The following is a 22,135-nucleotide window of genomic DNA, read 5'->3' as shown; positions in this document are numbered from 1 at the left end:
ACCCTATCTAAAAAGTGTCAAAAAAGTTTGCCCAACCGTATAGCTCTATCAAAAAGAACCTCACCATGGCGCTAGTATAATTTTGGGCTTAGTTACAAACTTTCGTTACCTAACCTTCAACACGAAACTTGTTTCAAATCACTTTTGGCGTACAAGAAACAAATCCCACCTTGATTCGAGCACCACAGCCTCCAAACGATGCCGATGCCGATATCGGCATGGTCAGAACGACTATGCTCGCCGCCACTGCTAGGTCACCGTCGGGATGCACCGTCAATCCCGTCCCCTCATTCGATCACTGACACACCAGAGATACCGCCGAGGCCAATGCCGAAAGTACATGCTGATGCCAATGCCGAACATGCATGCACGCCGCTGTGGGCACGGCCACGACGCCCCGCTATGCTGGACGCCACAGACCACCGCGAGGTCTTTCCCTTCGCCACCACACTCTTCTAGCACCCATCTATACATGCCAGAAAGGAGAGACACTAGTTTTCTCTACATTGCTCGCGTTCGTGTCGGACACGGTCAGTCAAAGTTTTGAGGTAGTCGTCGATGTCGTCGACCATTTCTTCTCTTCTTTGCATGGTTAAACGCGTCTAGTTCATATCTATCTAATGCGTCTGGTCTCGCCTCATGCAGTTCCTTGTGGACGTCGATCTCATCTCGGCACCCCGCAGGCCACCTCCTCCGTGCCATAGCTGTAGAGCTCCGTTTAAAAATCTATTCCTACCCGTGTATTGCCCATTGTATCAGCGCCATGGCCCACTTGTCATTCGATATACCGAAGCCCCACTCGTGCGCGTTTTGGTCAGGGATACACCGATGCTTACGGTCAAACAAAGATGGATGGTCTGACGTGTCTTTGCGGGCTCTACATGGCCCCACTAGTCAGAAGATAACGGTCAACCGTCGGGCAACCGGCCGTTACATCACGTGTGATGGTTTCAGACAAAGGCTTGGGTAAAACTGAGGAAAAACTAAGGAGCTGGGGAAAACTGAGCACAACTAAGGACCCGAGGGCACGAAAATAGAAATCCCAAATATCAATGATAGTTGTGCTGCAAGTATTTAATCTGGGATTTCATTTTGAGAAGCAGTCTGATACCAATCATCTGCTCATACAATCTGTAGATGATCAATACAAATGAAGCAATAACATACATAGGTTAGCAAAATTTCATTGCAAGCTGGTAGAGAAGCTTAAGGATATTCCATCTACTTGATTTTGTGGTGCTATTACTGTGTCAAAACTAGCTTAAGAGTATACATTGACATATTCTATGTTCATGCACCATTTAGTTGTGTACTAGCTGACATTAGAGGAGCTATTGGTCCTAACTCCCAACCATTTTATCATGAGATTAGAGGAGCTATTGGTCCTAACTCCCAACCTGTATGTTACTTTCTCCGGAGTCGCAGTGTTCAGGACTTCAGATGCCTCAAATCCTTGAGCAAAAGAAACTAAGATAAAAATACTGAGCTATTAGAAAATCAGGGTGTCAATAGTACTTTTTGAGTACCCGCCCGACCCAAATTAATCAACGCAACTCAGGAGTACACTTGAACATACTATATGTTCAAGTCAATTAATTTCGTCCATATGGAGTACTATATTTCCATCTCTTTCTATACCCATGAACTTCGAATTGTATTATTTTACATGCATGATAAAATTTTGAGAGACGGTGGAAATACACGGGGATTCAGCTAGTACACAACTAAATGGTGCACACAGAAATACACAGATGGAGAAGAGAACTGAAACAGTTGGGCGGCACCATTAGGGGAGGACGAATGTACGCAGGTTGAAGAAGCCATGTCAGGCGGTGCGGTATGCTTTCCCTGATGGTAACTCCGGCCGCAGCTCACCACCTTTGAGGAAGCCAGAGTACCAGTGCCCAGAGTTCCTCACATACCTCGTCCTCTCCTCTGCATTCATGTCGACGCCACAGAGACCATATCGGGAACTGTATCCGGACACCAACTCAAACATGTCAAGGAAAGACCACACAAAGTATCCCTGCACGTCCGATCCGTTCCTGCAACCAGAAAACAACAATCAGAAACTTATACTCAATAATATTACTATCAAGAATCACTTGATCCATCTCGGTTGGATTTATTTCTTTTTTTCTTGAACGCAAAGAGTTTCAACTGAATTTGCAGTTGCTCCTATTCTTGACACGGCTACATTGGAGTCTCTCATAAGTATTTTGACCGGGATAAACAAAAACGATATACTATATATATGCAGAATATTTTTTCTAAAAGGATGTATGTAGTAGTATATGGGAAGATGACCTCACCCTATGGATAGGTAGATCTGATCCATGTAGTCTTGCAGGTACTCTGATCTAATGTCGTCGTCGTACACGATCTCGCTCGTGATTTTGGGCCTTTCAGCGAGTCCTGAATCATCGAAAAAAAGATCCTTCATTCCTTGGATTTATTTTTCAGCAGTTTCGCCTTTTCAGTTCACAGATTGACACTACACTGACAGGCGTATTTAGAAAACCGGACTAAGCCTACCGTTTTCATGGATCATGATCGTAGGATTCCCGTACTTGAGCTTCAGGTGGTCAAGAAGCTTCCCTAGAGCCCTAGGAGAAAACACTTCCTTGAGCTGCACACATATTATCAAAAAGTTTACGCACCTTAATTATGTTTTACAAGGAAATGAAAGAAACTTGATTCATTGTACGTACCTCTGGTTGGAGATTCCAGGAAAAAAAATGTGGCATGTTAGTGATAGTGAATTGAATGCTAGGCTAAAGTCAAGTTCATCTCTAGGAAAACGTTGGATCGGAACAGCAGCTGCTTACTTACCTGCAATGACACCTGCGTCAGCGTAGTAGTCCCTTTGCTCTAGATTCAAGGCGGCCTCGTCGTCTCGCACGGGAGTAGCGAAGTAGTGAGTGATGCCGATGAAGTCGAATGATCCACGCACTTGGCTTGCCGTCAAATCTGGTAGCCGCGCGCCCACTCTGCTCCTCATCACAGGAGGGTAGTCCCCATATACCAAAGGATGAACAAACCTGTCCATGCAATTGGAGGGCATAAGTTCTTGCTGCTTAATTGCATCCTCAAGATTAGCATATAACATCCGGTTACTAACGAAAACGAGACACAGGGGACCAACTGAGTAGTAGTACGAACCATCCAATGTGGAACTCGAGCATCCTCCTCGCAGCAGCTGCATCCTGTGAGGAGCTGGTAGCAGGCTTATACCAGATGCCCATGAGAGTTATTCCTACCTGTCCTCTTTGAGTTGCCTACAGATAGATAGTATGTCATTACTGGCATGGATTACATACATAGTTATGCATGTTTTTAACCAGTATCAGCTACTATTGTATTCCTTTCGTTCCATATTAGTCGTCGCGGATGATTCGGATTTTGTGTATAGATACATCAGAATCTACGACAACTAATATGGAGCGAAGGCAGTATCAACCAATCTATGTCAGATAGATATATTACATTGTACTTGTCTCTATACAGGGACACAGCAGAGGCATGTGCAAGCAGGAGGTGGTGAGCGGCTATGTACGGCTCGGTGCTGGAGTTCCCTTTGGTGCAATTCACTGAGGAGCAGAAGGGATGGGAGCAGCGCCTCGGTGGCATCATGCCATTGCTGTAGCTTGATATGGGCTCCATGTTGGGTTCGTTGAGGGTGACCCAATGCTTCACCCTGTCACCGAAGCTTTGGAAGCAGGCATCGGCGTACGCGGTGAAATCATCTCTGCATATGTATCGCAACATGAAGTATTCAAACTCAAAAACAAAGAACCTTGATTTGTGCAAGATTCTAGCACTCACACGAATCTAGGGCTCAGCAATCCGTCGTATTCATCCTGAAGGGACTGAGGGAGATCCAGATGGTAAATTGTGACATGAGGTTCTATGCCTGCAACACATGTAGATAAATGGTAAATTAATTGTGCATGTCTATGTGTTGTAGGCCTTTTTTTTCCAAGCTTGCAACAAGGTGGAAATAGAAGCCACTATTGCAAAATTAATTTTTATGCCATGCATGCTGAGATACTACTATATATTACTCCCTCCTTCCCAGTTTAGGACTCATATTAGGTTTGGTTAAAGTCAAATTTTTATCTATATATGAAAGTATATTAACTTTTGTTGTACCAAATGTATATAATATGAAAATATATTTCATGATGATTCTAATAACATTGAGATAATGTTGTAGATGTTGCTACATTTATATATATATATGTAATCAAAGTTTACAAAGTTTGACTTTGACCAAAACTAATATGCATCCTAATTTGGGAGAGAGGGAGTAGTAGAGAATATAGTCTTTACCATGCAGTAGCAGTTCATTTATCAAGTTGTTGTAGTACTCCAGGCCCTTTGGGTTGATCTTTCCTCTTCCGTCTACGCACCGTGGTGTTCAGTACCATAAATCTACCGAGACATATAACTTATTCAACTATCATATATGCATGAGTACCTGGAATAAGGCGTGCCCATGCAATGGAGAATCTGTAAGCGTCTAGGCTCAGCTCTTGCATAAGTTTTACATCATCCTAGTGTCAAGAGACAAAATAAGATTGTTCAATTTAGTTATTTAGCATGCATGTGTCCATGACACATGAATTGTGTTCTTCTTGGGAGTGTGCTTCGGAACAACCCCCTTCCAAAACCATATAGAAGGGGGCTTCTTTGTTACAAAAGATTTTCAAAATAATTTTGTAGGATTCCAATTCATATTTCCTCCTATGCAGTCCATCATGCGTCGATGATATATGGGGTCAGATCATACTACTACGACATACACATGGCTACCACCATCCATCCCACTAAGGTCGAGACCTAGGAGCCCACCGACTCGCTTGGTGTGTGTGGAACCTGTGACACCTGGACTCCCGGATAAATTCTAGTCGAACTCAAAGCGTATAAAAGGAAGGAGATCTACGAAGACTTGGTGCATATGACAGGGAGATCTACTCGTACATAAGAGGACACCCAAGAACACAGCTACATAAAAGGTGATTTTTTCCCCCACTGCCCTTTAATTTACTATTACTTTATGTTCAGCACTTTGCCATCTAATAGACTTTGACATGGTCAGGTATGTATCTCGGTGATTTTGGGGTTGTACTGGACTTTTTTCGAGAAATCTCAGTATTGAACTTCTACTCTACGAATAGCAAAATGCTAAAACAAATTACTGGGTTGTTAGACTATGAACAGGTGAGTACATCTCTGCTTTACAAATGTTGAATAGTGCTAAACTGCTAATTAAGCAACCATTAGATTCAGAGAGATGGGTAAGTAGCTGTTTACCAATTAAGTAACCATTGGATTCAGAGAGATGGGCAAGTAGTTGTTTATCTCATCTCCACTAAAGATGATTGTCGATACACTTTTTTGTTACAGGTAAATGAAGAATCTTTGCTTATGGTCCTCTCTTTTTGGAAAACCTGTTTCTGGTGTTTTACATCAACAAACAGAATGGTGTGCCATGAAGTTATCGTAAGATTATTCTCACAGATTGCATGAGCTCATCCGCTGGGTAGTTTTTGGATTTCCACTTTAAATCAGAATATTAACTGTACCATGAGCAGTTCTCAGCCTTCCCTGTATATTTTTTGTTTGTTAAGTCTTTTCAATACCTTCTGCTCATTTTTTCAAGGAGTCTATTTTCAGATGCATATTTCTATCTTACCATATTTAGCAAGATTTGGTAACAGAAAAGGTGAGTTGTTTCTTCTTTCAAAAACCTATTTATTTAGTATTTTCTGCATCAACACGCAGGTAGTATTTAATCCTTCATTTACATTCCTCTTTGACGTGCTTTATTCCAAAGCGTTTTAGCCAACACCAAACAAAAATTACAAGCAATTTCTCCACTGTTTTCTATTTTGCTTTCTGTTCTTTTGTATCCAATTAGAACATTTTAGTTTCGCACTAATGTTTCTTTTAGCCCTTGGGCTCAATTATTTACTTCCTGCCCAGATATGATAACTCCTTTCATATAGGCATGGTTAATATTTCCAAAACTTTTGTTAGTATGGCTGAAGTGAAGGAAACGCAATGGTGTACTTTGTATCATGCGAGTATTGAACATATTAATCAACTTGATGTTTGTTGTTGCCACCATATGCAAGAGTTGGGACACTCTTTTGTTTTCGCATTCGTAGTGGGCTGGATAAAAGTTGTATATGTAGGCTCAATACTTTTATACTTTTCATGCATATGTACTCTCAAATTATAATACATACACACTTAGCTTTTTCATGTCAGTTGTACATCGCCAAATATCATGTACTATTTAGATTTCCGCAGCAATCGCGCGGGGTATCATCTAGTTATACGAACACAAGTGCTAAAAAGGTGCACGGTGGCTAGATTGGACGAACAAGCCCTATCCTTGTTTCTGGTCCGTCCTATGCGGTGGATATTTTCCGTGCCGCTCTCTCCCTCTCTGCCAATTCCGTTCGCCTCCCATCATCCCAGGTCTCCCCAAAATCAGGTAAGAGAAAAAGTCTCCCCAAAATATGTAGCTCGCTAGGTTACCCAAATCAAGAAGAAGGGCGAGGTAGGGCAAATGAGATTGACACGCATCGTAGGGTGGGAAACTCGGCGATGGAGAACAGGGAGCGGAGCTCGCTGGCGGAAGATCGGTTGTTAGAGAGGGTGTGGGTTTGGTTGGTTGAGTCCGGCGTTCGCGAGGGCGAAGATCTCTTTGGCGGAGTCCGTTTTTTTAGATAAAAGGCTAAAAGAGTCCAACTTTAAATTAATATAAAGCCCTCAACCGGCAGGATGCAACGCTGTTTCTTTTGCAAAATAAGTTTATTTCTTTATAAAATGGCATTATCTTTTGCAAATGTTCGTCTCAAAAAATTACATCCAATTTCAATGGCCTTCCCCGTTTGCAAATTTTTAAGATTGTCAAAATTTCAAAGGGAAATATGAAAGCAGGAAGATTCTAGTTTTTTGCCAAAAATTCTTAATTTTATATTTTTGATTATTGAATTATGCATACAGATTATTATTACTTAATCAGATGTTCTTTAAATAACTATTTAAAATTTAAAATAATAAAGAGTTATCATATCACGGTCTAAGGATTAGTAGGATTGATATAGTAGTATTACCAATAAGGTGTCTTTTCTTTCATGAAAGCTCAACCCAAATAAACGAAGAAGTTAAATGTGCTAGGGCTGAAGTAGGGGAGGATGAGTGACCAATTGAAAAGTTTGACCATGAGTATAATTTAACCTATGATTAATAGTTAGAGTTAAAATGAACCGTGTGAAAGATTAAAAAATTGAAAAAATATAAAAAATGATTTAAAAAAATGATGCGGGTTAACGGTCATCAGGCCTTCGCTGGGCCCACCTAGAAGCTATGCCAACGACCAAAATGGCTGTGCCAAGAGAATATTGTGCAGACGGCCACCGTCGGCACAGCCTATGCTGACGGCCAAATTAGCCTATGCCGATGGCCAAATTAGCCTGTGGCGACAGCTCCTTAACTCGTCCCCGTAGTGACAGAGCGATTATGCACATATGCTAGGTATTTAATCATGGCAGTTTTACCTAGTTCCCGGTAGTTTTTTCTTGAATCGATGCATAAATAAGAAAAATGGTGATACAACATCTAGATGCCTGGACAGCCTGTGCAAATCACGTCTACCAAGCAGCGGACGGTTGCTGCACGGGGTGCTCTAAACTCTCCTAATCCAAACAGCCACTAAGAGAGTTTACCCAAGCACACCTCATTGTACGTAGAGTAAATGAGTAATTAATTGGTAGTTACTGTAAAAGCAAAATGGTGATCATGCAACATCTTGATGCTAACCTTGTAATGATGATACTGATCTGCTGCAATATCCCCGGTAGAATTGTTATTCGCATAACCTGGCAACACCTCATCAATGAAAATAGTACATTCCAATAATAAGATTCGAGAGGCCATCATCATCATATGATATATTTTGCAAGCTCTGAACTATTCCTGGATGGACGAGTGATGATCAGGAAGAACACATAGATCATTTGAACTGACCTTGATGAGTGAAGGTGTCCCAGATGCTTGGCTTCCTTCCATCTTCCGCAGCGGCACCTTCCACCTAATAAGGGATTTAAACATTAAGTACTTCTTTCCATCTTAAGCAGCATTTGGTTGTGTTTTGCTTACCGGCTCTATACTTGGTTTGCTTTCCCATCAGATTACCACAGCAAACAGATATCTGGACGCTTGTCTGTTGCAACATACAACAGATCAGACGCCTAGCTAGGTAGTTCATACGTACCTGGTAGGCCGAGGTGCCTGCGCCGAAGGTGAACCCTTTAGACTTGGATTGCCGTGTTTCATATCAAGTGTTTTGGGTGATTGTGGCGTGGATTGACGTGTTTTCAGCTGAATCAGTTGTTGATCCTTAGGAATAGGTGGGAAAGGTGGGGTGTAACCGAACAAATTTAATCATGAGCACCCCGTCAGTTTGGTCCTGTTCTGTGGTTTGACTTCGTTCTATACAGTACAGAGGAATGCACGTCGCGCTGCAGCGAGGGAAAATTGGGCTGCTGGCTGAGTGTGCGCCAACAATAAAAAACGCGAGGGGGTGCCAGCGTTTTATTTACACCGCGATCCGGCGTGTTTCCCGGGGGTCATTGGAGCTAATCCACCTCAAAACCTGTCTACCGAATGCTCCTGGCGTGATTTCAAGTGGATTTAATGTAGGCTGGGAGGGATTAAACACAAAAACCCGGTCAAACCACGTTTACCGAACAAGGCCTTAGGGTAGTCCTCACGGGTGAGCGCCGCGGCATCTCTCGGCGAGGCGGCGAGGCACAGGAGGAGGACGAAGAAAAGCGGCAGCATCTTGTCACAAGAGCTGTAATGGCATAGCTGCTCATCGCTATTTAAAAGAACAGTACGTTGCATAGTGGTACCTATTGGCATTTCTAAACTGCTGATATTCAGAACTTCGAGGAGATCGCGTCCCTAGAGAATCGATTAATTAACAGAGCAGCTAGCAGGAGGAGTGGACCGATCCGTTGATTCGCAGACTACGGGCACGTTCTGGATCCTAGTTTTTCTGGATCCTAGTTAGGTGAGCAATATTAGGGGTAGACCAAACTATAATTGAATAAAAAAATATAACACGTAGTTGGATGGTTAAGAGGACAACTAGTATCTAGCTAACCAAAGTTCAAACCTCACATGTTTGACACTTTAATCTTATAAAGGAAAAATATTTTTTAGTGGGACGCGACATTTCGGTTGACAACGAGGCGTATGTGACGACTTCATCACTTCGTAGATCCCTAGACCCGACGGATCATTAGTTTTTTGTACTCAATCTCTTGGAGGTTCTCATAAGATAGGGTGTGCGTTCACGCGAGCGTACGTGGATATTTGTGAATGTCTACATTCTGTACTCTGGTTTGCGAAAAAAAATCGAATCATCGATTACGCATGCAAGAGATTAGACAATATCAGGCATAAATAAAGTCAACTTGGTCATTTTTCTGTGCCACTTGTTAGCTAATATGAGCCCCATTTGTCCAACTCCCGTTGGTCTACACCATTTGATGAAATAATATTAATTAAAAAATATTAGAACCAGGTTAATAATAGATCAGTACCTCATTGCCAAAGGGACAAGTGTTGATGGACAAGCGCAGGTCGGTGGTGTTGTCTGATGTCGTGGCGACGTTGACAACAACGCTAACAAGATCAATGCATTGATTCTTTTTGAAGATGGGTTTAGAGTTTGACTCAGTTTATATCAATACTTATGAACCTAGATAGGTTTACGATGAAACTATATTCCATCATGAATCTAATGATACAAAGTTGGTAGCATAAATGTAAGTATTTTTTGCGTAAACATGGTCAGAACTGGTAAAGTTTGACTTTCGAAGAGAGGTAGAAGAACACTCTTTCTAGGACGAACGATTACTAAAGACATTATAGTCATTATCAAACTTGGAGAAGTTAAAATAAGAAAAATGTGCGCTGGAAGAAAAATCCATGCAACAACCATATTGCCTACATTTCTCCTCTCTCTTCTTCTCTCCCCTCTGATTCGTCGCTAATCTAATGTCCCAACTCGCCCGTTTATGTTACCTGAAATAATATTTTTCACATAAAACCGAATCAAATATAATTTCAACACCAGAAAAGAGATGCTTGTATGATGGCAATACCGAATGGTATGAAAAATCAATGATCTTACTCCAACTCACGTCACATTAACATAATTTCAAACTGTACTTATTGAGAAAAACTAAATGTCCCGACATTAGAAACGAGTTCAAACTAAACGACTTCACGTTGTAAGTGTCATGAGATAAAATCGTGGAGATCATGTGGCATCACAAGCATATAACTTGTGAGAGTATGCAATTTATTTGGTATTTGAAACGCTCTGATCACCGAATGCTATGGAAGACTCAATTTACACAGGTCTAGGGTCGTCGCGCTTGTAGAACACTATGGTTTTGGTTTTTATTCTATGTTGGTATTACATGGTTTAACTCTGTGAGATCAGATGACAAAATCAACGAGGGTTAGCGGTGGTCGAAAAAGAACAGATCGAGTGCCCTAGATCTAACTGGTTGTTGGATGAAGGTGACGATGATGTGGCGCTTATGTGGATCTAGAATTGATTGGTACCGCAGAGAGCTCTTGGTCCTCCTTATAAAGCTGCACATAGGACGGTGGATGCCTTCTCACGCGGGTACAAGCGGTTCTTAATTTCCCTTCAAGACATTCCTTTTGAACCTAGGGGTTCCTTCTGATAGGCTTTGACATATAAAGAACCATCTATCCATCTCTACTATCAATGGGCAGACCCACCGGATCGGTGATGGTAAACTCGTATGGGTTGACTCATTACTCGTAAGTAGGAAGATTGGCGCGGTGTCACGCCACAACCTTGGCTGCTATATTTTTGGTTAACATGTTATAGATGTATTTCCATATCTTGGTTACTGAAACACTATAGGAGCGATGGTGTGGAAGCACGGTTGACGGAAGGTAAACATGGTATTTCGACAATATGGTTCATAATTATTCTATTCCCGTGCTCGTAGGTGACCGCGTGACATAGGCATCCCAGATGGGCCTGCCGAAGATAGTACCCAGGGTTTACTGAAAGCCCATCACCCGAAGTTTATGAAGCCCGGAAGCCCATAAAGGCGTTGACTATGGCAAGTAGAGATAGATTAGGGATAGAGACTTGTAATTCTACGGGACGGACTCAAAGAGCCTTCCGGCAATTGTAACTTGTGTAATACGAAATCCTCGGCTCCGCCTCCTATATTAGGGGGAGTCGAGGTCAATTCAACCCTAGTTTTTAGCAGTCAAGCACATTTTCGGCTGAAACCTTCGAGATCTACTTGCCATTTACTTCCGCGAAACCCAAGTCTACAACTTGTAGGCATTGACAAATTAATACCTTGTCAATTGGTGCCGTCTGTGAGGATTAGAGGAGACAAGGAGCTGATCTCGATGGCATCGTCAACATCTTCGGCAACATCATCAACGTCGTCGGTAGCAAGCAACGCGATGGACGGAGGTAAACAGATCGAAACTGGTCTCGTTGATTTTGTTCCTCACCCTCCCGCCCGTGTGGATGCATTAGCGTACCTGGAAGAGCCAATGGAGATGACGTTCGGTAACTTCCACTTCCGCGTCGGGAAGGAAGGATCGCATTGTCTCACGACACCGGTTTCATCTGTTTCGTCGGCGGTCGATTCCGATTTCTCGGGATCATCATCATCGTTCGAGATAGGCGACGAGGAGATCTCGCCCCCACGCTTCGTCAAGCCCGCTTCAAGCAGAAAACTCGCCGATATCTTCGACAACATGTCCTTCGGGTCGCCTGCATATTCAGATCTGAGCAGCGACTCGGAGAGCATTGATAATTTTGACTTCATCGACAGATCTACCTCAGTTCGAGGGGTCCTCGCCGATCCGCGCGACGGTGCCACCAACTTCAGGAGGAACAAAGCTACAACATATCATCAAGTCTATGTAATCGGAGAGTCGAGTCGCCCAAAGGAGGAAACATCAGAGGCTTTCGATGATTTGGGAAATCCATACATCGATCCCGATGATCTCACACGAGGATTGGGAACCAAATACATCGGGACCGCACCTCGTCAGAAGTTGCAACTTCCGCAAACAGCTTGGGATAAAGCGTCGAGAGCCATGAGCGGCGCGGAGCCGATGACCACCACTGCTACATTAGAAGAGATGCAAGCGTATCAATATAGACTCGCTCCAGCCAGACGAGAAATAGAAAAAGAAAAGTTGGTACTTGAGCAAAGGAAAGCCGCAACTTCTGCATCAAGCAGGCGAAGAGCTGATTTAAGTCGACAATCAAGGACTTCAGATGATAACTGATACGTCTCCGACGTATCGATAATTTCTTATGTTCCATGCCACATTATTGATGATATCTACATGTTTTATGCACACTTTATGTCATATTCGTGCATTTTCTGGAACTAACCTATTAACAAGATGCCGAAGTGCCAGTTGCTGTTTTCTGCTGTTTTTGGTTTCAGAAATCCTAGTAAGGAAATATTCTCGGAATTGGACGAAATCAACGCCCAGGGTCCTATTTTGCCACGAAGCTTCCAGAAGACCGAAGAGGAGACGAAGTGGGGCCACGAGGTGGCCACACCCTAGGGCGGCGCGGCCCCCCCTTGGCCGCGCGGCCCTGTGGTGTGGGCCCCTCGTGCCGCCTCCTGACCTGCCCTTCCGCCTACTTAAAGCCTCCATCGCGAAACCCCCAGTACCGAGAGCCACGATACGGAAAACCTTCCAGAGACGCCGCCGCCGCCAATCCCATCTCGGGGGATTCAGGAGATCGCCTCCGGCACCCTGCCGGAGAGGGGAATCATCTCCCGGAGGACTCTACGCCGCCATGGTCGCCTCCGGAGTGATGTGTGAGTAGTCTACCCCTGGACTATGGGTCCATAGCAGTAGCTAGATGGTTGTCTTCTCCCCATTGTGCTTCATTGTCGGATCTTGTGAGCTGCCTAACATGATCAAGATCATCTATCTGTAATTCTATATGTTGCGTTTGTTGGGATCCGATGAATAGAGAATACTTGTTATGTTGATTATCAAAGTTATGTCTATGTGTTGTTTATGATCTTGCATGCTCTCCGTTACTAGTAGATGCTCTGGCCAAGTAGATGCTTGTAACTCCAAGAGGGAGTATTTATGCTCGATAGTGGGTTCATGTCTCCGTGAATCTGGGGAAGTGACAGAAATCTCTAAGATTATGGATGTGCTATTGCCACTAGGGATAAAACATTGGTGCTATGTTCAAGGATGTAGTTACTGATTACATTACGCGCAATACTTAATGCAATTGTCTGTTGTTAGCAACTTAATACTGGAGGGGGTTCGGATGATAACCTGAAGGTGGACTTTTTAGGCATAGATGCATGCTGGATAGCGGTCTATGTACTTTGTCGTAATGCCCAATTAAATCTCACTATACTCATCATAATATGTATGTGCATGGTCATGCCCTCTTTATTTGTCAATTGCCCAACTGTAATTTGTTCACCCAACATGCTGTTTATCTTATGGGAGAGACACCTCTAGTGAACTGTGGACCCCGGTCCAATTCTCTATACTGAAATACAATCTCTTTGCAATCTTGTTCTACTATTTTCTGCAAACAATCATCATCCACACTATACATCTAATCCTTTGTTACAGCAAGCCGGTGAGATTGACAACCTCACTGTTTCGTTGGGGCAAAGTACTTTGGTTGTGTTGTGCAGGTTCCACGTTGGCGCCGGAATCTCTAGTGTTGCGCCGCACTACATCCCGCCGCCATCAACCTTCAACGTGCTTCTTGACTCCTACTGGTTCGATTAAACCTTGGTTTCTTACTGAGGGAAACTTGCCGCTGTGCGCATCACACCTTCCTCTTGGGGTTCCCAACGGACGTGTCAACCACACGCATCAAGCAAATTTCTGGCGCCATTGCCGGGGAACTGAAGAAAAGCTACACCACAAAGATTTCTATCTCCCACGCCAACTTCACGCCAGCAGCAAATTTCTGGCGCCGTTGCCGGGGAGATCAAGACACGCTGCAAGGGGGGTCTCCACTTCCCAATCTCTTTACTTTGTTTTTGTCTTGCTTAGTTTTATTTACTACTTTGTTTGCTGCACTAAATCAAAATACAAAAAAATTAGTTGCTAGTTTTACTTTATTTGCTACCTTGTTTACTATATCAAAAACACAAAAAAATTAGTTACTTGCATTTACTTTATCTAGTTTGCTTTATTTACTACTGCTAAAATAGCTACCCCTGAAAATACTAAGTTGTGTGACTTCACAACCACAAATAATAATGATTTCTTATGCACACCTATTGCTCCACCTGCTACTACAGCAGAATTCTTTGAAATTAAACCTGCTTTACTAAATCTTGTTATGCGAGAGCAATTTTCTGGTGTTAGTTCTGATGATGCTGCTGCCCATCTTAATAACTTTGTTGAACTATGTGAAATGCAAAAATATAAAGATGTAGATGGTGACATTATAAAATTAAAATTGTTCCCTTTCTCATTAAGAGGAAGAGCTAAAGATTGGTTGCTATCTCTGCCTAAGAATAGTATTGATTCGTGGACTAAATGCAAGGATGCTTTTATTGGTAGATATTATCCCCCTGCTAAAATTATATCTTTGAGGAGTAGCATAATGAATTTTAAACAATTAGATATTGAGCATGTTGCACAAGCATGGGAAAGAATGAAATCTCTGGTTAAAAATTGCCCAACCCATGGACTGACTACTTGGATGATCATCCAAACCTTCTATGCAGGACTAAATTTTTCTTCGCGGAATTTATTGGATTCAGCTACTGGAGGTACCTTTATGTCCATCACTCTTGGTGAAGCAACAAAGCTTCTTGATAATATGATGATCAATTACTCTGAATGGCACACGGAAAGAGCTCCACAAGGTAAGAAGGTAAATTCTGTCGAAGAAACCTCTTCCTTGAGTGATAAGATTGATGCTATTATGTCTATGCTTGTGAATGGTAGGCCTAATGTTAATTCTAATAATGTTCCGTTAGCTTCATTGGTTGCCCAAGAAGAACATGTTGATGTAAACTTCATTAAAAATAATAATTTCAACAACAATGCTTACCGGAACAATTCTAGTAACAACTATAGGCCATATCCTTATAATAATGGTAATGGTTATGCTAATTATTATGGGAATTCCTACAATAATAATAGGAACATACCCCCTGGACTTGAAGCTATGCTTAAAGAATTTATTAGTACACAAACTGCCTTTAACAAATCTGTTGAAGAAAAGCTTGGGAAAATTGATATACTTGCTTCTAAAGTTGATAGTCTTGCCTCTGATGTTGATCTTTTGAAATCGAAAGTTATGGCTAATAGGGATATTGAAAATAAAATTGTTACTACAGCAAATGCCATCCAAGTTAGAATTAATGAGAATATAAGATTAATGGCCGAACTGCGTGCTAGGTGGGATAGAGAAGAAAATGAAAAATTAGCTAAAGAAAAGAATGTAGCTAAAGTTTGGACTATTACCACCACAAGCAATGCTAATGCTACATATGTTGCTGCACCTCCTACTATTAATAATAAAAGAATTGGTGTTAGCAATGTTTCCACTTCTAATGCAAAGCGCGAGAAACTGCCCGAAACTGCTAAAACTGCTGAAACTGCCTGTGATAAAACTGCTGAAATTTTTTCCAACATTGGGGATGATGATCCCATTGCTTTAGATTATAATGGTTTGAATTTTGATGATTACCACATCTCTGAAGTTATAAAGTTCTTGCAAAAACTTGCTAAAAGTCCTAATGCTAGTGCTATAAATTTGGCTTTCACGCAACATATTACAAATGCTCTCATAAAAGCTAGAGAAGAGAAACTAGAGCGCGAAGCCTCTATTCCTAGAAAGCTAGAGGATGGTTGGGAGCCCATCATTAAGATGAAGGTTAAAGAGTTTGATTGTAATGCTTTATGTGATCTTGGTGCAAGTATTTCCGTTATGCCTAAGAAAATTTATAATATGCTTGACTTGCCACCGCTGAAGAATTGTTATTTGGATGTTAATCTTGCTGATCATTCTACAAAGAAACCTTTGGGGAAAGTTGATAATGTTCGCATTACCGTTAACAATAACCTTGTCCCCGTTGATTTTGTTGTCTTGGATATTGAATGCAATGCATCTTGTCCCATTATATTGGGAAGACCTTTTCTTCGAACTGTTGGTGCTATCATTGATATGAAGGAAGGTAATATAAAATATTAATTTTCTCTCAAGAAAGGTATGGAACACTTCCCTAGAAAGAGAATGAAGTTACCTTTTGATTCTATTATTAGAACAAATTATGATGTTGACACTTCGTCTCTTGATAATACTTGATACACACTTTCTGCGCCTAGCTGAAAGGCGTTAAAGAAAAGCGCTTATGGGAGACAACCCATGGTTTTTACTATAGTACTTTGTTTTTATTTTGTGTCTTGGAAGTTGTTTACTACTGTAGCAACCTCTCCTTATCTTAGTTTAGTGTTTTGTTGTGCCAAGTAAAGTCGTTGATAGAAAAGTTCATACTAGATTTGGATTACTGCGCAGAAACAGATTTCTTTGCTGTCACGAATCTGGGCTGTTTTCTCTGTAGGTAACTCAGAAAATTATGCCAATTTACGTGAGTAATCCTAAGATATGTACGCAACTTTCATTCAATTTGAGCATTTTCATTTGAGCAAGTCTGGTGCCTCGATAAAATTCGTCAATACGAACTGTTCTGTTTTGACAGATTCTGCCTTTTATTTCGCATTGCCTCTTTTGCTATGTTGGATGAATTTCTTTGATCCATTAATATCCAGTAGCTTTATGCAATGTCCAGAAGTGTTAAGAATGATTATGTCACCTCTGAACATGTTAATTTTTATTGTCACTAACCCTCTAATGAGTTGTTCTAAGTTTGGTGTGGAGGAAGTTTTCAAGGATCAAGAGAGGAGTATGATGCAACATGATCAAGGAGAGTGAAAGCTCTAAGCTTGGGGATGCCCCGGTGGTTCACCCCTACATATTCTAAGAAGACTCAAGCGTCTAAGCTTGGGGATGCCCAAGGCATCCCCTTCTTCATCGACAACATTATCAGGTTCCTCCCCTGAAACTATATTTTTATTCCATCACATCTTATGTGCTTTTCTTGGAGCGTCGGTTTGTTTTTGTTTTTTGTTTTGTTTGAATAAAATGGATCCTAGCATTCACTTTATGGGAGAGAGACACGCTCCGCTGTAGCATATGGATAAGTATGTCCTTAGGCTCTACTCATAGTATTCATGGCGAAGTTTCTTCTTCGTTAAATTGTTATATGGTTGGAATTGGAAAATGATACATGTAGTAATTGCTATAAATGTCTTGGGTAATGTGATACTTGGCAATTGTTGTGCTCATGTTTAAGCTCTTGCATCATATACTTTGCACCCATTAATGAAGAAATACATAGAGCATGCTAAAATTTGGTTTGCATATTTGGTCTCTCTAAGGTCTAGATAATTTCTAGTATTAAGTTTGAACAACAAGGAAGACAGTGTAGAGTCTTATAATATTTACAATATGTCTTTTATGTGAGTTTTGCTGCACTGGTTCATCCTTGTGTTTGTTTCAAATAGCCTTGCTAGCCTAAACCTTGTATCGAGAGGGATTACTTCTCATGCATCCAAAATCCTTGAGCCAACCACTATGCCATTTGTGTCCACCATACCTACCTACTACATGGTATTTCTCCGCCATTCCAAAGTAAATTGCTTGAGTGCTATCTTTAAAATTCCATCATTCACCTTTGCAATATATAGCTCATGGGACAAATAGCTTAAAAACTATTGTGGTATTGAATATGTACTTATGCACTTTATCTCTTTTAAGTTGCTTGTTGTGCGATAACCATGTTCACTGGGGACGCCATCAACTACTCTTTGTTGAATTTCATGTGAGTTGCTATGCATGTTCGTCTTGTCTGAAGTAAGAGAGATCTACCACCTTATGGTTAAGCATGCATATTGTTAGAGAAGAACATTGGGCCGCTAACTAAAGCCATGATCCATGGTGGAAGTTTCAGTTTTGGACATATATCCTCAATCTCATATGAGAAAATTATTAATTGTTGCCACATGCTTATGCATAAAAGAGGAGTCCATTATCTGTTGTCTATGTTGTCCCGGTATGGATGTCTAAGTTGAGAATAATCAATAGCGAGAAATCCAATGCGAGCTTTCTCCTTAGACCTTTGTACAGGCGGCATAGAGGTACCCCTTTGTGACACTTGGTTAAAACATGTGCATTGCGATGATCCGGTAGTCCAAGCTAATTAGGACAAGGTGCGGGCACTATTAGTATACTATGCATGAGGCTTGCAACTTGTAAGATATAATTTACATGATACATATGCTTTATTAGTACCGTTGACAAAATTGTTTCATGTTTTCAAAATCAAAGCTCTAGCACAAATATAGCAATCGATGCTTTTCCTCTATGGAGGACCATTCTTTTACTTTTATTGTTGAGTCAGTTCACCTATTTCTTTCCACCTCAAGAAGCAAACACTTGTGTGAACTGTGCATTGATTCCTACATACTTGCATATTGCACTTATTATATTACTCTATGTTGACAATATCCATGAGATATACATGTTACAAGTTGAAAGCAACCGCTGAAACTTAATCTTCCTTTGTGTTGCTTCAATGCTTTTACTTTGAATTATTGCTTTATGAGTTAACTCTTATGCAAGACTTATTGATGCTTGTCTTGAAGTACTATTCATGAAAAGTCTTTGCTATATGATTCACTTGTTTACTCATGTCATATACATTGTTTTGATCGCTGCATTCGCTACATATGCTTTACAAATAGTATGATCAAGGTTACGATGGCATGTCACTCCAGAAATTTCTTTGTTATCGTTTTACCTGCTCGGGACGAGCAGAACTAAGCTTGGGGATGCTGATACGTCTCCGACGTATCGATAATTTCTTATGTTCCATGCCACATTATTGATGATATCTACATGTTTTATGCACACTTTATGTCATATTCGTGCATTTTCTGGAACTAACCTATTAACAAGATACCAAAGTGCCAGTTGCTGTTTTCTGCTGTTTTTGGTTTCAGAAATCCTAGTAAGGAAATATTCTCGGAATTGGACGAAATCAACGCCCAGGGTCCTATTTTGCCACGAAGCTTCCAGAAGACCGAAGAGGAGACGAAGTGGGGCCACGAGGTGGCCACACCCTAGGGCGGCGCGGCCCCCCCTTGGCCGCGCGGCCCTGTGGTGTGGGCCCCTCGTGCCGCCTCCTGACCTGCCCTTCCGCCTACTTAAAGCCTCCGTCGCGAAACCCCCAGTACCGAGAGCCACGATACGGAAAACCTTCCAGAGACGCCGCCGCCGCCAATCCCATCTCGGGGGATTCAGGAGATCGCCTCCGGCACCCTGCCGGAGAGGGGAATCATCTCCCGGAGGACTCTACGCCGCCATGGTCGCCTCCGGAGTGATGTGTGAGTAGTCTACCCCTGGACTATGGGTCCATAGCAGTTGTAGGATAACGTTGCATAGAAAACAAAAATTTTCCTACCGCGAACACGCAATCCAAGCCAAGATGCAATCTAGAAGACGGTAGCAACGAGGGGGTATCGAGTCTCACCTTTGAAGAGATTCCAAAGCCTACAAGAGGAGGCTCTTGTTGCTGCGGTAGACGTTCACTTGCCGCTTGCAAAAGCGCGTAGAAGATCTTGATCACGATCGGTTCCGGCGCCACGAACGGGCAGCACCTCCGTACTCGGTCACACGTTCGGTTGTTGATGAAGACGACGTCCACCTCCCGTTCCAGCGGGCAGCGGAAGTAGTAGCTCCTCTTGAATCCGACAGCATGACGGCGTGGTGTCGGTGGCGGTGGAGAAGTCCGGCGGAGCTTCGCTAAGCTACGCGGGAGATATGGAGGAGAGGGGGGCGGCTAGGGTTTGGGAGGGGGTGGCCGGCCACTTCAAGGGGGGCGGCCAGTTTGTGGTCTTGGGGTGGCCGGCCCCCTCCCTTGGCCCCTCATTATATAGGTGGATCCCCAAGTGTTGGTGTCCAAGTCTTCGAATAAGACCCGAACCAAAAACCTTCCATAAGAGGGGGAAACCTAGCCAAGCTAGGACTCCCACCAAAGGTGGGAGTTCCACCTCCCATATGGGGGGGTGGCCGGCCCCCTAAGGGGGAGTCCACTTGGGACTCCTCCCCCACTAGGGTTGGCCGGCCATGGAGGTGGAGTCCCATGTGGACTCCACCTTCCTTGGTGGTTTCTTCCGGACTTTTCTAGAACCTTCTAGAACCTTCTGTAGAACCTTCCGCGACATTTTAATTCACATAAAATGACATCCTATATATGAATCTTATTCTCCGGACCATTCCGGAACTCCTCGTGATGTCCGGGATCTTATCCGGGACTCCGAACAAATATTCGAACTCCATTCCATATTCAAGTTCTACCATTTCAACATCCAACTTTAAGTGTGTCACCCTACGGTTCGTGAACTATGCGGACATGGTTGAGTACTCACTCCGACCAATAACCAATAGCGGGATCTGGAGATCCATAATGGCTCCCACATATTCAACGATGACTTTTAGTGATCGAATGAACCATTCACATACAATACCAATTCCCTTTGTCACGCGATATTTTACTTGTCCGAGGTTTGATCTTCGGTATCACTCTATACCTTGTTCAACCTCGTCTCCTGACAAGTACTCTTTACTCGTATCGTGGTATGTGGTCTCTTATGAACTCATTCATATGCTTGCAAGACATTAGACGACATTCCACCGAGAGGGCCCAGAGTATATCTATCCGTCATCGGGATGGACAAATCCCACTGTTGATCCATATGCCTCAACTCATACTTTCCGGATACTTAATCCCACCTTTATAGCCACCCATTTACGCAGTGGTGTTTGGTGTAATCAAAGTACCTTTCCGGTATAAGTGATTTACATGATCTCATGGTCATAAGGACTAGGTAACTATGTATCGAAAGCTTATAGCAAATAACTTAATGACGAGATCTTATGCTACGCTTAATTGGGTGTGTCCATTACATCATTCATATAATGATATAACCTTGTTATTAATAACATCCAATGTTCATGATTATGAAACTAATCATCCATTAATCAACAAGCTAGTTTAAGAGGCATACTAGGGACTTCTTGTTGTCTACATATCACACATGTACTAATGTTTCGGTTAATACAATTATAGCATGATATATAAACATTTATCATAAACATAAAGATATAAATAATAACCACTTTATTATTGCCTCTAGGGCATATCTCCTTCAGTCTCCCACTTGCACTAGAGTCAATAATCTAGATTACATTGTAATGTACCTAACACCCATGGCATTCTGGTGTTGGTCATGCTTAGCCCTAGGGAGAGCTTTAGTCAACGGATCTGCTACATTCAGATCAGTGTGTACTTTGCAAATCTTTACTTCTCCATCTTCGATGTACTCACGAATCGAGTGGTAACGCAGCTTGATATGCTTCAGCCTCTTGTGTGACCTTGGCTCTTGTGCATTGGCGATGGCACCCATGTTATCACAGTAAATGATTAATGGGTCCAATGCACTAGGAACCACACCGAGCTCTACAATGAACATCTTCATCCATACCGCTTCTGATGAAGCCTCTGAAGCCGCTATGTACTATGATTCTGTTGAAGACTTCGCCACCGTGCACTGCTTCGAGCTTGCCCAGCTTACTGCAGCACCATTCAATATAAACACGTACCCAGACTGTGACTTAGAGTCATCAGGATCAGTGTTCCAACTTGCATCGGTGTAACCATTTACAACGAGCTCTTGGTCACCTCCATAACAAAGAAACATATCCTTAGTTCTTTTCAAGTACTTCAGGATATTCTTGACCGCTGTCCAGTGTTCCATTCCTGGATCACTTTGATATCTGCTAGTCAAACTAACAGCATGTGCTATATCCGGTCTAGTACATAGCATGGCATACATGATAGAACCTACTGCCGAGGCATAGGGGATATTACTCATCCTTTTTCTTTCT

General features: G+C 42.3%; 1 protein-coding gene and 1 long non-coding RNA gene across 3 annotated transcripts in view; one reads left to right on the top strand and one right to left on the bottom strand.

The window, feature by feature from the left end:
- The window catches only part of LOC127347358 (uncharacterized), a 53,478-nt gene extending 47,208 nt beyond the window's left edge, over positions 1-6,270 (top strand). The window contains exons 2-5 of one of the 2 annotated variants that reach the window (XR_011753412.1): positions 3,508-3,935; positions 4,755-5,018; positions 5,102-5,223; positions 5,410-6,270. This is a non-coding gene — a long non-coding RNA (uncharacterized lncRNA). Of the gene's footprint in view, positions 1-3,507; positions 3,936-4,754; positions 5,019-5,101 lie in introns of both variants that reach the window. The other variant, XR_007879622.2, reaches the window with a different exon arrangement.
- Positions 1,555-8,880, bottom strand: LOC127347343 (beta-glucosidase 32). The gene is made up of 13 exons (XM_051373538.2): positions 8,778-8,880; positions 8,291-8,331; positions 8,044-8,107; positions 7,837-7,895; positions 4,481-4,556; positions 4,333-4,404; positions 3,826-3,913; positions 3,487-3,748; positions 3,163-3,278; positions 2,833-3,041; positions 2,536-2,631; positions 2,313-2,415; positions 1,555-2,045 (listed from the first exon to the last, which is right to left on the bottom strand). The coding sequence occupies exons 1-13, from the start codon at positions 8,857-8,859 to the stop codon at positions 1,826-1,828; spliced, it is 1,488 nt and encodes a 495-aa protein (XP_051229498.1). The 5' UTR covers positions 8,860-8,880; the 3' UTR covers positions 1,555-1,825.
- Between the last annotated feature and the right edge of the window lie 13,255 nt (positions 8,881-22,135).

Source organism: Lolium perenne, chromosome 1 (genome assembly GCF_019359855.2).
Source record: "Lolium perenne isolate Kyuss_39 chromosome 1, Kyuss_2.0, whole genome shotgun sequence".
Classification (NCBI taxonomy): Eukaryota; Viridiplantae; Streptophyta; class Magnoliopsida; order Poales; family Poaceae; genus Lolium; species Lolium perenne.
This window is presented reverse-complemented; position numbering and strand designations above follow the sequence as displayed.